General features: G+C 42.7%; 1 protein-coding gene across 1 annotated transcript in view; it reads left to right on the top strand.

Annotated features, from left to right (window-relative positions):
* The window catches only part of LOC308078926 (uncharacterized protein), a gene marked incomplete at its 5' end in the record, with an annotated part of 54,082 nt that extends 37,098 nt beyond the window's left edge, over positions 1-16,984 (top strand). The window contains 16 exons of the mRNA XM_080420267.1: positions 5,022-5,336; positions 6,054-6,149; positions 6,525-6,686; positions 7,630-7,734; positions 8,613-8,671; positions 9,158-9,305; positions 9,553-9,657; positions 9,772-9,924; positions 10,431-10,598; positions 10,900-11,073; positions 12,124-12,213; positions 13,035-13,118; positions 13,326-13,444; positions 13,636-13,744; positions 14,639-14,802; positions 15,701-16,984. Of these exons, the coding sequence (XP_080276393.1) occupies positions 5,022-5,336; positions 6,054-6,149; positions 6,525-6,686; positions 7,630-7,734; positions 8,613-8,671; positions 9,158-9,305; positions 9,553-9,657; positions 9,772-9,924; positions 10,431-10,598; positions 10,900-11,073; positions 12,124-12,213; positions 13,035-13,118; positions 13,326-13,444; positions 13,636-13,744; positions 14,639-14,802; positions 15,701-15,806 (2,157 nt within the window). The 3' untranslated portion in view covers positions 15,807-16,984. The remainder of the gene's footprint in view (positions 1-5,021; positions 5,337-6,053; positions 6,150-6,524; positions 6,687-7,629; positions 7,735-8,612; positions 8,672-9,157; positions 9,306-9,552; positions 9,658-9,771; positions 9,925-10,430; positions 10,599-10,899; positions 11,074-12,123; positions 12,214-13,034; positions 13,119-13,325; positions 13,445-13,635; positions 13,745-14,638; positions 14,803-15,700) is intronic.
* Positions 16,985-18,037: the final 1,053 nt, after the last annotated feature.

Genomic DNA, 18,037 nt, shown 5'->3' with positions numbered 1-18,037 from the left:
TGGCGAGGGGACAACCTCTGCAAGCCGCGTATGTGTCCAACACACCGCTGTTCCTGCTAATTGGTTGCGTTGTTGTTGTTTTGACACAAAGTTCTCTTCCTGATGGAACTGACAACTTAAAAGAGTGGTGGCCCTGCGTGTGTGTGTGTGTGCGTAAGCGTTTGTGTGTGTGTGTGTGTGTGTGCGCACACGTGCGCGTGTGCATGTGTGTGTGTATTTTGAGATTTTCTGTGTGCATATGTTTTATCTTGAACTGAAGTTTATCCTGTACTTGTACAAGCCACTATTAGGCTTGCTGGATGCTGTATTGTAGACGACTGGCCTCTTACACACATATGCACGCACATGCGCGTGTGCGCGCGCACACACACTGCATCCCATTCATCGTTAGTGGTCAGAGTTCATCCTATAATGACAGCCAAAAATAATAACATTAAAAACCATTAGCCGATGGCTAATCCCACCATGACCTGTAAACATTTTAATACCTCCATGATTAGCCCTGATCCCCCCCTAGACCTTGGCCCAAACTCACATCACTGTCCCTGGGGGAGGATGCCTCAGCGAGCCCCTGGATTAAGGGCCCGAAGTTAAAAACCTGGCTACTGGCCATCTCATTTTCAAAAGTAGCACTAAATGGAATTACTCTTGTGTGTGTGTGTGTTTTTTTTGGGGCGATTGTTAATTAAACTTGGATTCATTTAAGTGGCTTTTCAGACCTAAATGAAAACTGTATTTTATTTTTGCTGTGAGTGAAGTGGGAATTTGGATTTGGTAATGTGGGTGTTTACGAAGGTGTGTGTGTGTGTGTGTGTGTGTGTGTGTGTGTGTGTGTGTGTGTGTGTGTGTGTGTGTGTGTGTGTGTGTGTGTGTGTGTGTGTGTGTGTGTGTGTGTGTGTGTGTGTGTGTGTGTGTGTGTGTGTGTGTGTGTGTGTGTGTGTGTGTGTGTGTGTGTGTGTGTGTGTGCGTGCGTGCGTGCGTGCGTGCGCGTGGATTACATACATACATACATACATACATACAGTACATTCACATACCTTATCTATGCTCTGCTGTCTTTGAAAACATGTTTGTTGTGAGTGGGGGGAGGGTGATAATTTCTCAGATGAGAGCAGATGTTGCTTCTCAAGAGGGATTCATGTCTGGAGAGGAACTCTCTCATGAATTTTGTATGAACACGGTCTGTCCTAACTATTGGTTTGGAAGAAAATGTTGTTTGGTTTGAAAGGACTGGTATTGATAATATCAATATGTATATCAATGAATTCTAACAAAAGAGATAACAGTAAGTTATCCTTTAATACGTTGTGATTGAATGTACCATATTATGGTACATTCAATCAGAACACATCAGAGGCTAATTTACTGTTTTCTCTTTTGTTCTAATTCATTCAAACAGTTTTTACTGTTACTAATGTACTAATATATTGATGTTATTGTTTTTATTCAACCAGGTTTAACTAATTTACTCCTTAAAGCGTTCTTTAATGAATAAAATTAAAATTTCTCCAATTTGTATGGTAGAGTATGTTAATACAATATAACTTCTACTACAATTGGGGTGGTTGTATTTTGTCCCCCTGCTCTTTTATTGAGACATTCAGATCGTGTCAAAGGTCATCTCTCAACTAGACACAGGATCTGACCCAATTTTTTTACCTGATGGTCAAGATTCAATTTATCCCCTGAGCAAGCGGGCTCAATGATAAAAAATGTCAGCACTTGCGCAGGAAACCAGGTTCAAATCCGGGATAGAAGAGGAAGGTTACATAGTGCAGCTTTCATATGGTTAGTTTAATTCAAACAGGTTTTACTGTTATTTACTGATATTTGTATTTTCTTGTTTCTAATTGACAGTTTTTGTATTGTTACTTGTTATTCTTTATTACGTTTTTACTGTTACTCATTTACATTTTTGTTTAGTTTTCGTTGATGAGGTAGAGTGAATCAGAGTCTTAACCACTTAAATCTACAGTATATACAGAACTTAGTTGACCGGGGTCCCACAGTGCTCTATACTTGGCCCCCTAATTCTTTCTCCTGCAAATCTTCGCTGAAAACAGCCAATCATTGCTACAAGTTGTGAGCTTGTACCTCGTAGCTCTGTCAGCTTGTAGCTTTGCTATTTTCGTTGAATGTTCGCCCCAGAATAGGGACACTAGAGGTAAAATTTTGTCTCCACCAAATCATCACACTCTTTGTTCCGCAGACTCGCGATGTATTGTCAAGCATGATTTATGCTACAAATGATTACATTAGCAGACATAGGTCGGGATTAGCCTGAAATCCCAACTGATCGCTTCTATGTTCTTTTGGATTCCTGCACTCCAAAGGACGAACGTACTGTAGCAGCATTCGGTCTGGATTCCAGGCTAGGTTTGGATGGGACCGAGCTAAACCCGATAATAACATGTTTAGAAAGTCAAAAATATCGGCCAGAATCACACAACTCCAAATGTGTTCTCAGTGACATTGATTAATTTCAATTTGTCTGGACTTGTAATCAAAACTTTAATAGAGGAACAATCCAGACCGTCCTCTGTCCTCAGAGTCGAATATATTTCTCTCTAATAATTGTTTTAAGCACTTGAACGCTAGCATCCTCATTCTGTGTGGGACATTCACCGAAAATAATTTGCTAACCTTTTTCAGCACCCCTAAGTGCACCTCCTTTATTTAACATCTGGTTTGGGTGTTTTTGTATTATGTTCAATTCTTTCAGCAAAACGGGAGCGTTGTTTCCTCTTCCTCCTCATCCTCCTCCTTCTCTGCGTTGCCTCCTTACCAAACCACTGCCACCAACGGAGTAGATTCAGGTCAATCCTGGAGGACCAATCAAGGGAAATCGGCAACAGCCGAAGGAGCATGGTCAACAGCCTCGCTGACCAGACGACGTTCTAACCTAACCCGCTCTGGTAGTGTCAAAGATCTGATCCATAAATTCTCCGGTACCGATCACGTCCCTGCGTCCGGTTCTCCTCAAGAATCTTCCCCAGAAGCCCTCTCCTCCTCCAGTCCAAACCTGAAACCTGAAACAGGCCATGTCATCACAATGTCTTCATCTGACGTCTCCGTGGTTCAGATGAAAGCTGGGAAGCAGGGGGAGCCCTCAAAGCCACAGTCCAGCTCTGCCACAGGGAGCCCAGTCCCCTCTATCTCTGTGACTCCTCCGTTCAGCGGGACCGGACCCTTTGAAAATGGGCAGAACACCACAGAAAGTCCAGTAAGGGATTCCTCAGAGGAATCCACACTTGTAAAAAAACTTCCAGAGGGGGAGGACAGGTCAGCCCAGGTTCAGTTTGACTCAGAGCCAAAAAGGACCCAGGACGGTCCAAAGACGTTGAACAACAACATCGATTCTGGGAGGGAGTCAGTGGCTGATTCAGGAATGGGATCGGTAAGTTATACGTGACGCGACCCGAGCTGATCGGTGACGTCTGAACTGACTGCATGAGACCTATCACCATGTGCATGGATGTGAATGACACCTATCACCATGTGCATGGATGGATGTGCACGAGACATATTATTAGTCTCATGTAGCCACGTCTGGTGACATCTAAATTCAATGAATGGGCTAAAACTGGGTAGAAACCATTCAGATTGAAAAAGGACTTCACGGTGATCCTTCAGATTCACTTCTATGGTCACTTAGATGCACTCTTTAGGTACATGAAAAAACAGCAAAACAATAAAAACATGATTTATAATAAAACACTCAATAAACTTCATAATGGGCCATATCAGGATTGGTTTTCAAATAGGTGTGGGGTTTGTTTTTACTGGTTTACGTCGCTGTTGTAGACCGTTCAATGAATTCCGATGTCACCAGACGTATCGCTAGGCGGAGATCTATGATCGTCTGGCTATGCGAGAATATAATCATCATGTGCATGGACGTGTGGCATTTCAGATTGAAAACCAAACTTTTTGCATGGATTTACACCCAATCTCCTTGCATGACTAAAGCACTGCAGCCACTCTGCATGAAAACACATCTGCCTCTAGAATTATATTCAGTTATTGTTACGTTAAATAGCCTCTGTCTCCCTCATCATCCGTGTTGATTTAACTGTGAGCGTATACCGTATACTCTGAGTTATAAATGGAAACATTAACATTGAGGCTTTTACTGTAGCTCGCTATCTAGCAATCTAACGTACTCTCTCCTCTCTGCTGTACCTGCATAATGCCCCTGAAAACATAAAGAAACATGGACTATTTTCTATTTGTATTTTTTGTTTGGGGGTGGGTGGGTAATTAGCGTGTACTGTATCAGGATGTACTTCCCTTTGTTTCACTGTTAGTTTGGTGTGTGTGTGTGTGTGTGTGTGTGTGTGTGTGTGTGTGTGTGTGTGTGTGTGTGTGTGTGTGTGTGTGTGTGTGTGTGTGTGTGTGTGTGTGTGTGTGTGTGTGTGTGTGTGTGTGTGTGTGTGTGTGTGTGTGTGTGTGTGTGTGTGTGTGTGTGCGTGCGTGCCTGTGCGCTTGCGTGCGCATGCTCGCGCATGCTCGCGTACGTAAGTATGTGCTTAACATATAAGCACATACTTATGTGTTTGTGGGTAAGGCCAGCCATCTACAATACACCAGCATCCAGCGATGGTGCAAGATGGTGCAAGTACAAGATAAACTTCAGTTCAAGATGTAAAACATATGCACACAATAAATCTCAAAATACACACGCTCACACAAATGTCTGTGTGCGTGTGTGTAAAGTGTAAAATGATGGTTGTATGAGGGTCAATGATGGCTTATGAGCAAAAGTTGACACCAATATTTGTTGTACTTTTACTCAAGTAAAATGTTGAATGCAGGACTTTTACTCGTAACAGAATATTTTCTACAATGTAGCAATGGTAGTTTTACTTAAGTAACACAACGCATCCTGTGGATCTCTAGTTTGTTCCCTCTTCAGAGTTAACCTGCCATCCAAATTTTGGGTTAAAATCTTCAAAAGAAGTTCAAAAAATAGGGCTGAAGTGGTTAAATTGTTACTGAGGGGTTTACTGTGTGCTCTCCAGGAATCAGACTTGGATCCAATCAAGCACCCTGACAGCCCCGCCTCTGAGGAAGAGGCCCCGCCCACACCCCGAGTTCTACCCAGCCACAACAACAACCCCAAGTATCAGCTGTTCCTCAACAACGACCATGGCAACAGGCCCGGAGGCATCAGCAACGGGTCGGACGGCGTCGGCAGGGATCGGGATGGCACCGCGGGCGGAGCAGAGAACGGACTCAGGTTGTCCCGATGGGACAGCTCCCGACTGGCCCAAAACAACTACCGAGGGTCCCTGGAGTCCCTGGCCTCCCGAGACTGGGACAACATGTCCGACAGGGTGGGTGAGAGGGAACCTGCGGGAGAGTGTGTGCGTTTGCGTGTGCGTGTGTGTGCGCGCATGCGGGAGTCATGTCCTAATAGGACCTCAATGGAAACAAGACTTTTTTGGGGTTATCCTTTTAGACCAAGTGCATGACTGTACTCGTGCTGTTTACATTTCTATCTAATAAAGTATTAAATCAACCAATCAATAATTAGAATGTTATACAGTAGGCCTATGTACTGCATTATAACATTGTAACCTTAATGTCCAGCTGCAATGGCTTTTTGTGACCTTTCTTCTGAAATGTCCTAGTAAAACTGAGGCTGGTTGTGTCTCAGCCAATCACAGTCTCAGTTGACTGTTCCGTCCCCTCGGGCTATGGGATGTAGATGCAGCTTCATAATTGTCTTCTTAATTCATACTGAAGACACAATCCCCCACGCTTTGACCGTTTCCCACACCAGTTTCATGTGCCATTTTCAGCAAGTGTGTGCATGTGACTAGGGTTTGAATGTTCAGTGTTAATGATTCGGAGCGCTTGTTGGCTCCCCTCCAGTATGCCCATGAGCACTGCACCTGCAGCCATGTTCTGGCCCAGCGATTTTGAAAACGTTATGTTTGTGGTCCCCCTCTAAATTGTAATTAGATACTGTTATGATTTGTCTGTCTCGTCTATGTTCTTTAACTGACTGGAGAATTGACATGAGTGTTTTGTCTGTTTGATCTTCTCAGGGTGGGGTTGACAGTCCTCCCAGGGTGTTTATCAGTCCATACACGACTGCACCCTCTATGGAGTACAACCCCATGTACCGAATGTCTGAATTCAAGGTGAGAAATACTGACATTTTACTGTTAGTGTTATTAATCATTAGTTGTAGTTTTATTGTATTAAGAGATGTGGAAGGCCCATTGTTGTTGTCGTTAAAATCATGTTATTACATTAAATCTTATCTCATCAAAAAGAAAGTCCTTCTATCTATTCTCATTAAAATCTTGTCACATCTCAACTCATTTCATTTCTTAAAATCTCACCTCCGTGCATAGAATTTATTTTCAGAAAATCGTATCTATTCTAATTACGTCTACGCTCGAGGTAATTTAATCTCATAAAAGTGTATTTCTTCCCATTGCATCTCTTCTCGTCATCTCATCTCACTACATTACTAGCTGACTACAGTACCTGTCCTGTTGCTTTCTCTCTAGGTGCAGGGCGGAGGCTTGTCTCCGGCCACCTCTGAATTGAACCTCTTCAGCTACAGCAGTCGTAGTGTCAGCCCTGTACCAACGCCCACCCTCACCGCCCCTCGAACCCGCTTCTCTGCCTACGACACCTTGGCCAGGAGAAGGGCTGAAGGCACCAACACAGTACGTTTCAAAAACAACAATACGAGGGCTATGGTGACCGAGGCCATCGGCTCTACAGAATAGCAGAATTATTTTGAATTGTTTGTGGATGTTGGGATGGTTATTTGGTGGTTGGATGGGGGAATGGCAAGACAGTTGGACATAGAGTCCAAGGCGAAGCACGCACATCCAAAAAATACTGGACGACAATACTAGTGGCGTTGGGGGAAAACGATTCATGTCAAAATTGCGATTCTTATAATCAACGATTAAAAATTGATTCACAATTTCCAAAAATCAATAAAAAAAATATATATATATAAAAAAGTTACATGAGATTTTACTCTATGGTGTATGTGATGTGAATACTATGTAAGCTTACCATAATCACAGTAAACATTATCATGTCTTCGGTCATATTCAAGGCTTTAGGGGGACATTTTACTTTCAGTTCAGCACAGCTGAGGTGTGCTGTGCGTGTCACTGTCCAGCTGACACTCATTGACACTCGTTAATGTTACTTGCATCAAGGCAATTATGTTGTGTTTCTGCATCAAATAGAATTTAATCATAAGATTCCATCAAAGCCAAGAATTTTTACAAGCAACCCTCTCTGGTATAATATCATTTTTAGTTTGAGCTGTACACTTGGTTTTTAAAGTCCAGATGAAAACAATATGACTGTTGTGAATTAAAATAATTGAGATCAAACTGATTGGGAATCATTTTTAAATGAGAATCGTTTTTTGGAAAATGACCTCAAGAATCGGCGTGTGATTTATCAAGTATAAATGTAAACTGATTTTATTGTTTGCTGTCTCATTGCTCCAGACTTTTTACAATGAAAACTCAATCATATGGTAAAGCCTTACAGATACAGGGATAGCATGTCTTTTCTTTTATTGTATATACTGTAATGCAATGTACGGTACCTGTGGGTATTGACCATATCTCTTTACTGCAGGTGATTACCAACCACACTGGGTCCCTGCGTTCGGCCACTCTGGGGGGCCCCAATAAACGAGACTATATAGAGGAACTGACCAAACAGCTGGACGCCTGTCAGAAGGTAAGGGGTTAGATCAGTGATTCTCAACCTTTTCTCATTTCAAGGACCCCCGGCTTAACGTGCCACGGACCCCCCCATTTGATACAATTATCAATTGTTATTTATTGTTATCTCTGGGACCCCAATCTACACTGTAAAATCCTATTTATTTAACTCTGAGAGTGTACAAATGAGAGTGTGCATTCTCAGAGTTACAGTTGAGAAATGTCGGGTTAGATTCACACACTCACTCACACAAGTACAAGCAAGTCAATGTATATACAGCACATTTTAACAACGCATGTCAAAGTGACTTGCAAAAAAACATTAAAGGACCACTTCGCCCTTTTTCAACCTATCTTCATATAATTGGTCCTCACTAATTCTCATTATAATATTTTTGTCTACTTTGGTCTGTCCCTCAGAGGAGGGCTGTGGGCAGTTCAGAAACCCGCCTACCAGTGACATCATCGATGGGGGAATCCAAGCTAATAGAAACTGCAGGCTTTCTATTCCTGGAAAGTTAGCATGCTATAATAGAAGCCATTTCTCTTGCACAAATACAAATTTAAATAAAAGGGGCAGGTTTCTGAAATGTCCACAGCCCACCTCTGAGAGACGGAACAAGTAGACAAAAATGGTATATTATAATGAGCATTAGTGAGGACCAATTATACTTACCGAGTGCTACTTCTTCAGCCACCTGTTGGATTATATAGTATATTGATGTGTGTGTGTGTGTGTGTGTGTGTGTGTGTGTGTGTGTGTGTGTGTGTGTGTGTGTGTGTGTGTGTGTGTGTGTGTGTGTGTGTGTGTGTGTGTGTGTGTGTGTGTGTGTGTGTGTGTGTGTGTGTGTGTGTGTGTGTGTGTGTGTGTGTGTGCGTGCGTGCGGACTCCAGCGGAACCAGTTCCTGGAGGCAGAGAGTGTGGAGATGGATAAGGAAAGGAACCAGATCAGGTCAGTTGATCCTTAATTACGTTATTTGTGGCCGACATGGCCGGGCACAGAAAACTCCTGGGTGTTAATTCAACTCTAAGTGTACAAATGTAACCACTCTGAGGGTTGCAAAAGGTGTAGCCAAAAAGTGTCCCTCATAATATGGGGTGGTAGAAAAAAAGTTTGAGAACCCCTGCCTTAATACATTATAATTGCCCTCTATAACTATAATACAAATAATATTAATACAAAAACATTTGAAATAATGTTTTGATGCATTCCATAGAGCTGGACCACAAATGGACAAATTATCATCAACTTGTGACAGGCGTTGTCCCACTTGAGTTATATATCTAAAATAAATACAATATTTCAGGTGTTTTTCATTTAGAATGTTAGTCGTAGAGGGCAATTACAATAAGGCATATACGGCTTATTATCCAGGGTTCCTTTTAAAAGTTGGAGATGCGTGTTCTCCGGGATGTTAACCTTCATGTGCTGAATCAGGTTCGAGATGCGTGGCCTCCTGGTGAACAACGAAGACCTGCTCAGAAACAACTCCCAGCTGACCAATGAAATGAAGAGGATGAGGGAGAGGGTGATGGAGATGGAGAGAGAGAACCAGGCCATGACTGAGACATACAGAGGGATGGAGGTACAGAGACAAGGATGGGAGGGAGGAGGAGATTGCTCTGTGTGTGTGTGTGTGTGTGTGTGTGTGTGTGTGTGTGTGTGTGTGTGTGTGTGTGTGTGTGTGTGTGTGTGTGTGTGTGTGTGTGTGTGTGTGTGTGTGTGTGTGTGTGTGTGTGTGTGTGTGTGTGTGTGTGTGTGTGTGTGTGTGTGTGTGTGTGTGGATGGTTGAGTCCACTTCTAAGAATGACAGTATCTGAACTTTCTTGCAGATTGAGTTAAAGGAGGCCAGGGACATGATGATTGAATTCAACACGCAAGAGTACGCCTTCAACGCCCTACAACAGACCCTCAAGAACAGGATACAAGATGCTGAGGTAATGGAGATTGACGTAACGTAAGGTTTCTGAGACAATCATTTGGTTACTTAAGTTAAAATCAAACAAGACAACAGCAACAAAAAAAACTCTAATGTTTTGTTTGTGTTGTAGGAGAATCTAGAGACGAAGACACAGCATGCTCAGACGATGGCCGAGAAGTTGTGGTTGGCAGAGAGACAACTGGAGGAGTTAGAATTGAGCAAAGAGACAAGAGACAAGAAGACTATTGAACTCAGTAACACCATATTCACACTGGAGACTGAGGTGAATGAGGCGTGTGTATGTGTGTGTGCGCGTGTGTGTGCGTGTCCGTCCGTGCGTGTGTGAGACACAAGAGGCCTTATTTAAAAATAATGCATGATCTAAAGTGCATGGTGCAATTGCATTTAAGGCATGTCCAACTTTTGTCAAAGTCAAGTCAAAAACATACATTGGCTGATTGACAAGCTTACATTGAGTTGCATTGCAACTCGTTTGCTTGTATTTAGCTATTTTCAAAATCTTTGCACATTTCAGAAAATCTTTTGAAAAATGTTTTTCTCTGAAATGTTTAAATTGTATTTTACTTTATTTAATTTTTTGTGTGAAAGATTTCTTCAGGAAAAAATTAATAACAAAAGTTTTTAAAAAAGGTTATAGAGAAAATGGGGGAGCTTTGTAGACATACAGAAGGAAATGAAGCCGTCTGCGTATGTAAGGAGTAATTGTGTACAACTCAAAGGTTTCCCCAGTCCACTGTACTGAGTCTCTCTTGGTGTGTGTTCCTCCAGCTAGGAGAAGCCTTGCAGGCCTCCACCCAGGCAGGGGCAGAGCTGAGTCTCCAGCAGAAGCTCCGGGACGACGCCCAGACGAGGGTGGAGGAGCTTGAAGAGTCCCTGATGGAGAAAGACCAGGAGCTGCAGAGACTCCAGGGAGTCGTCACCAGACTGCAGGGAGAGGTGGGTGGCTCCTCACAATTATTAAGTCAGTGTTTCCCAGACTTTTTTAAATTTAAAAAACGTACAAATGCTACCAAATGGATTGGCAATCGCAGTGACAAGCGATGCATGTGAGGCAAGGTAGTTTTTATTTGCGCAGACATTGCATGTAAAATCGGGAGACTAAATGGAGCATATAGCGGGAGAAAGGGTTTAAAAACAGGGAGGCTCTCGCAATAATCATAGGTGTTGGCACGTCACACTCAAGACAAGAAATGTGTCTAATGGTTGTATGTGTGTGTGTGGCTGCCTCTCTTGTCAGGTGTCTGAGAAGCTGAGCGACAAGGAGATGACCTTAGAAGAGGAGATCCAGCTCAGAGAGCGCATGCAGCTGCAGTGGAAGCAAGCCGAGAGAACCGTAGACGATCTGCACATGGAGCTACAGACGGTTAACCAGGCTAAAGATGACCTGAGTAAACAGCTTAAACAGGCACAGGTAAGACTTCTACCAGTGCCAAGTACTGTACTCAAGTACAATTTTGAGGTATTCTTTTTACTTTACTGGAGTATTTCCGATTTTCAGTACTTTTACTTCTACTCCACTTCATCTCAGAGGCAAACATTACGTTACTCCATTACAATTATTCGAAAACTTTAGTTACTTGTTACTTTGTAGATTTTGATTATTATTACAAAACATACATTAACCACTTCAGCCCTTTATACATTTCAGTCATTTGAAAATAGCCGATCTACAAGCTCACAATGCGTCGCGACATTGCAGTATCGATCATTTTACTTAAGTGATTTACACAGAAACATTACTTCAGACAAAAGGCACGCCGACATGACACAGGCCCGCGTTCACACAGGGATGAACATTAAAATTAATCAGTAAATCAGTGGTCGTGGTGGTCATCAGAATTTAAGGTTAATGTGGTATTAATTATGCTAATCCTTCCAAGCAGTGTTGTACTAATTCCATAACCTCATGAATAAATAATGTTAATGCAGCCATTTCTAAAGACGGTTAATCTGTCCCCTTTCAACATAACCTTGTATTCTCACAACAAGAGGACAGGGATGAGTCACAATGGACCTCAACGCAGCAGTTATTTTATATATTAGCGTTGTCTCCCTTTTACTGTGTTATGGTCTCTTTGTTGGGACAAACTGTAGGAAAGCTAGAGGGAGACAAGTGTAGGAATGACATAAGGCCGATGAGGGAGATAGCGTAGGAGAGACAGACAGTAGGAAAGTTGAGAGTGAGACGGTGTAGACAGACAGAAAAGCGGAGAGGGAGATAGCCTAGGAGAGACAGACATAGTAGGAAAGGTGAGAGGGAGACAGCGTAGGAGAGACAGACAGTGTAGTAGAGACAGACAGTAGTAAAGCTGAGAGGGAGACAGTGTAGCAGAGACAGACCGCAAGAATGCTGAGAGAGAGACCGTGTAGGAGAAACAGACCACAGGAAATTGGATAGGGAGACAAGCAAGGAGACATTGATGGATGATTCCTCTGTGTTTAATGTCTGTGTCCTTTTCAGGAGAAAATTATTGATCTTGAAAGTGACCTGGAGGAGCTTCATGACAGTGAGCAGAGATGGGCCAGTAAACACAAAAGATCTATTGAACAGGTAAATTATTGTCTAAACCCCAACATGGTGACCTCCACTTTGTATTGGTCCTTTATATTGTCCTGCACATTTCTCAGTGGCCACCTCCACATGTACATTTTCCTGCTTATTTCAACAAATGTCAATGACTTGGCCCACATTGAGATTTTGATGATTCCACTGAGATAGGAGGTTGTGGTTTAACATCGGGTCCCTTACATTCCCTTGCATTTTATAACGATTTAACACTGTATAACATAGTTATAAGCACCCATACGTACTTATAATGTAATCAGAACACATTAGAAAGTCTTTTATAATGACTTGTTATATCGCAGACCTTTTCTTTTGGCCAGGTGATTCATAATTATCATAGTTGTGATATATTATAATGCATTGTAGACATGGGCTTCATAGGAAGTATTACCTGTATGGCGCAGGCACAGATCTTCACAATTACATCTTACTCGCCATTAAAGCCTCACTTTATAACTTTTTTTAATGAATAAAATGTAATTTTGTCCAATCCGTATGGTAGAGTATGTTAATACAATATAACGTATACAATTGGAGTGGTTGTATTGTGTCTCCCTGCTCTTCTATTGAGACATTTAGATCGTGTCAAAGGTCATGTCTCACCTAGACACAGGATCTGACATGAATTTTGACCTGGTTCAATTTATCCCCTGAGCAAGTAGGCAGGCTCTATTAGCTCAATGGTAAAAAATGTCAGCAGAGGGTTTTCAAAAAATCGGGTTCAAATCCAGGGTAGAAGAGGAAAGTTACATAGTTCAGTTTTTTTTTAAATGTATGACTATTTATTTATGACTTGTTTATTTCAGACTGAACAGTTACAGTTGAAGGTGATTCAGGAGAAGGATCTTAATGAACAGCTGGACTGTGAGAAGACCATACTGGAGAGACAGGTACGCAGTAGTGTGTGTGTGTGTGTGTGTGTGTGTGTGTGTGTGTGTGTGTGTGTGTGTGTGTGTGTGTGTGTGTGTGTGTGTGTGTGTGTGTGTGTGTGTGTGTGTGTGGGGGGTGGGTGGGTGCCTGGGGTGTCCTGAAAAGGTTGCGAACCACTTCTCTATCTTCTCTATCTCACTTTCTCCTCCATCTCTTCACCTCCACAGATCCGCGAGCTGCGTGTGGAGGTGGATGAGCTCCAGACGTCCAGGGTCCAGGAGGACGTGATCTCCAGGACGGAGAGCAGGGTCAAGGAGCTGGAGAACGTCCTCCGCACTGAGGAGAGGTTTGTGAAGTCTCCATATATACTCCAATGCAAACGTCACTTCGTAGTTCCAGACGTTTTCAAAGTAGGGACCAGGGGGGTTGGGCGGCAATTTGAAAGGAGAGGGAAATAAAATAAAATCAAGCTCAGAACACGTTGCATCTCGGAATATGTTGCTAAAGGTTGTTAAAGATGATTGTATGTCAACACAGGAACAAGGCTGTTCTGACCAACACCATCAGCAAACTGGAGAGAAAGATTAATGAACTGTCTGACCAACTGGAGGAAGACCATAGGATATCTACTGAACAGAAAGACCTGGTAACACACGCACACACACACACACACGCACACGCACACGCACACGCACACGTGCGCACACACGTTTTATAGTCACATGTACAATCACACATATACAAATACTGTATGCATACTTACTCACACACAAACACACATGTATGCATACTTGATGTCAGTATCATGGTCGTCAATATCATGGTCAGTATATACTGTATCATGTCAGTATAAACAGATACTCACTAGAGGGCGATAGAGGACAGCTATAGATTTGTCTCACCAATGCATAGTATTTTTTAATATTTAATATTTCTATTTAATAAGATAAGGGTGTCTCTCCCTCTTCTTGGCTTCTGTATTTATTGTACAGTATGTTTATGTAAAGCAGATCGATGGTTTGACTAGGTTTACCACCTGGTTAAAAATGTTTTAGATAATAATCATCATAATCATCACCATCATAATAACACATTGAGATATTGTTTTTATATCTTACGAAGACTTCCTGCTTATCTTGTTAACCACTTTTTTCCCCTTTACAGCAAATCTCTTAGCCGAAAATAGCTGATCTACAAGCCCACAACGCGTTGCTACGTGACACGTTGTGAGCATGTACATCTGCTATTTTTTGCAGATTTTTGGGATGGTTCATGTGGTTAACCCATTCAAACCGGGAAAGCATCTGTGTAATTTTAGATTTTTTTTTGCGTTGGCTATTCAAAAATAGCAGATCTACAAGCTATGAGCTTGTACATCGGTTATTTTTTAACATGTTTTTAAAAATGTGACAACTGCTGATTTAGAAGGCCAATGTAGAATCGGCCTCAGGTCTTAATGGGTTATATAAAACAAAATGAATGACCCAGAGTGACGTTCTTCATTATTCACATTGCTGTGCTTTGTGTGGTGTTTTCCCAGATGACCCAGAGGATCCGAGCCCTGAAGCGCCAGCTGAACGAGGCCGAGGAGGAGACGAGCAGGAAGGAGGCTCAGTACCGACACACCCAGAGAGAACTCTCTGAGGAGAGAGAGACATCTGGAAGACTGCAGAGACAACTGCTGGACCAGCACCTCCAGATGAAGTAAGATCTGATATATGAGAGAGAGAGAGAGAGAGAGAGAGAGAGAGAGAGAGAGAGAGAGAGAGAGAGAGAGAGAGAGAGAGAGAGAGAGAGAGAGAGAGAGAGAGAGAGAGAGAGAGAGAGAGAGAGAGAGAGAGAGAGAGAGAGAGAGAGAGAGAGAGAGAGAGAGAGAGAGAGAGAGAGAGAGGGGGAGAGAGGGGGAGAGAGAAGGGGGGTGGATGGATGGATGATCCAACATCACCAGATGAAGTGGAATAGATTAACTCTCTCAGTGCCAATGAAATAAAAAAAATATGTTCATACTGTGCCAGCAATTTTTTTTTTCAAAGTAAAAAAAAAGTGCTTAGGAAGCGAGATAAAGCCTTTTTCAGTTAAAAGTTATACAAGGAGTGGATGGAGCTGCAAATCTTCAGATAATGATATCTTGGGTTCTGAACATGTTTTTCCAAAAAAGTATGTAGAAAAAAAAAACTTGGAAAAATTTACTTGGGATTTTTCATTCTTGGCACTGAGGGCATTCAGAAAAAACGTGGGATATCTCGTTGTGTGGCACTGAGAGAGTTAAGAGAGAGAGGATGGATGGATGGATATTTCCATTGTGGTCCTACATGTATGTATTCAATTAATCAACTCACTTAATAATACTCAATAATACATATCATCAACAAATACAAAACTCTACATGTACAAAGGAGAAAATGGAAAATGTCGGCAGTGGATGACACCTCCTCCTTTCTATGGGAAAATTGCATTTACCTCCCCTTGTGGTCGCATGATAGATCTTTTTTCAGGCCTGTTTTGAAAGAAGCCAGTGATCCACATGTTTTAAGGGATGGTGTCAGGGTAGTAGAATGAGAATTCTCCCGTGTTAACTTACATTTGCTCCTCCTCTGTGCAGGCGTAAGGAGTCTGCCCTGATGAGGCAGACCCTGGACAGCCTTCGTCTGGACCTGAGCGTGGACGAGGAAGATGACGTCCTACAGCAGAACGCCGCCAAGGTCTAACCGTGTCAGTGAAAACATCTCGTCTCCTCCCTTGTCCACACGCAGAGGAATACGTCCCGCAGTGTCCATTTCTGTTTGTAAAACGTACTCTTGCATTTAGAAACAATGACATCTTCACGGGGACTGTCAAAGAGCCCTTATTGCCTTCATTTGTGTCATAATGCTGAAGGCATTGGTGCAAAACACATAACCGTTGCTGTCGGACAGAAACCTTCATGTTTCAATGTTTTTTCATAAATTAATGCCCTTTATTATGCTTCATCGTATGACAGTGTCGTGCAAAAGTAGCAAAAAGATCCGGTCTGTAAGCGATCTACACACTCAACGAACGCGCCACATCGTGCCGCGTTGTGAGCGTGTAGATCGCCTATTTCTGTTTTAAATTGTATATTGACGTGCCCAAAATAGGGACACCAGGTTTAAAGTGGTTAAGTGTGTCTGTGGGTTTTATGAGTATTAAACCAAAGCAAAGTATTAACAAGAGCTTATGACTAAATAGTAACTACATTGGATCCATTGGAACTCAGGTTCTTAAGTAAGTAACTTACAAGGTTTTCATCCGACAATGACGTTATGGAAAGTAAAACGATGGCTTTTTATCAGATGGGACACGATGGCTGCATGTGGCCCAGTGGTGACTGATGGGTCATTCCACTGGGGGAGGATGGTGTGAGCAACCAAACCCAAACCAGGCCGTCTGACCCAAACATGGGTTCCGACACACCGTTTGGGAAACAGTGGACCCGGGGTTTAAGAATGACCACTTTGTAGATCTGGATGCTATCTTTGGCTAACGTCCCCCCCCAGAATATTGAGATTGGGGTTAAAGTGGTTATGAATGACCCCTAAGGTCCGAGCACCTAGGCTCCAATGTAGCCTGACAGCACGTTGCAGGTTCGAGTCCCGATCCCGCAGCCTTTGCTGCGTGTCACTCCCCCTCTCTCATTTTTTTTTTAAAGAAAAGAATGACCACTTAACCCCTCACAACGCTAACGTTCCCCCCAGATTATTGAGGCTGGGGTTAAAGTGGATAAGAAGAGGTTCAATAGCAGCTGCATTAAAGGTCTGTGGCACACAGCCTGTTACAAAGACAGATTGATCACATACGCCCTCTGCTGGGGAGCCACCCATGATGCATGATGAATGTGACTCACATTACTTCTCTGAGCCTCATGTAATTTGACAAAAAAACACACATTTCTGTGGCAAACATTCATACTGTTGTGGCCACAATGCACAACAGTTGAATTGATCTACAGTCTATCAAGTTAACGCATCGACGTGCACCAACGCTTTTGCCACGCAAAGCCTCTCCTTTTTCCTGATAGGTACAGGAAAACCCACCTGCTCACCTTTTGTTTAACAGGCAGCTGTGGTGTCCCACCTAAAAAGCCCTCAATAATTGTGTGTGTGTGTGCGTGTGTGTGTGCGTGTGCGCGCGCGTGCGTGCGCGCGTGTGTGTAATGAAGAATCGGAATTAAGTGAAAAGTCCAAGACAACAACTTTGCACGAGTGAGTGACTTTTGTGAGGAGAGACATGTTCACTTGGTACTACTTCTGTTACACACAGGAAGGTACTTACTAGTAGAGTAGTATTATGGCAAAGATTATACAGGGACAGAAGTTTTGTTTTGTTTGTTTGTTTGTATGAGTGTATTCAAGCCAATTGATTTGGAGTTGGAATGTTATGTATCATATGGATAGAGCCTTTATTGACTTCATTGATCTTTGCACACTTTCCGGGATATTCCAGGACACAAACCTAAACGCTAAGAGGGAGACAGACAGTAGGAAAGCTCAGAGGAAGACCGTCTAGTCGAGACAGACAGTAGGAAAGCTGAGAGGATGACAGTTCAGAATGAGACAGTGTAGGAGAGACAGACAGTAGGAAAGCTGAGAGGATGACAGTTCAGAATGAGACAGTGTAGGAGAGACAGACAGTAGGAAAGCTGAGAGGGAGACGGTTCAGAATGAGACGGTGTAGGAGAGACAGACAGTAGGAAAGCTGAGAGGGTGACAGTTCAGAATGACACAGTGTAGGAGAGACAGTCAAGCGGAGATGGAGACGGTGTAAGAGACAGACAGTAGGACAGCTCTGGTGAGACGTGATCATACACTGTTAAGATTTCCCTGCCTGGTTTTATTTTACATAGTGGGGTATATTTTCTGTTCTTTTACTGTAAAGAAATGTGTAACTATATGATTTGTGATCAAGTTGTCTTCAGTATTTG

This window comes from Gymnoscopelus braueri, assembly GCF_963280865.1.
Source record: "Gymnoscopelus braueri genome assembly, chromosome: 22".
Classification (NCBI taxonomy): domain Eukaryota; kingdom Metazoa; phylum Chordata; class Actinopteri; order Myctophiformes; family Myctophidae; genus Gymnoscopelus; species Gymnoscopelus braueri.
This window is presented reverse-complemented; position numbering and strand designations above follow the sequence as displayed.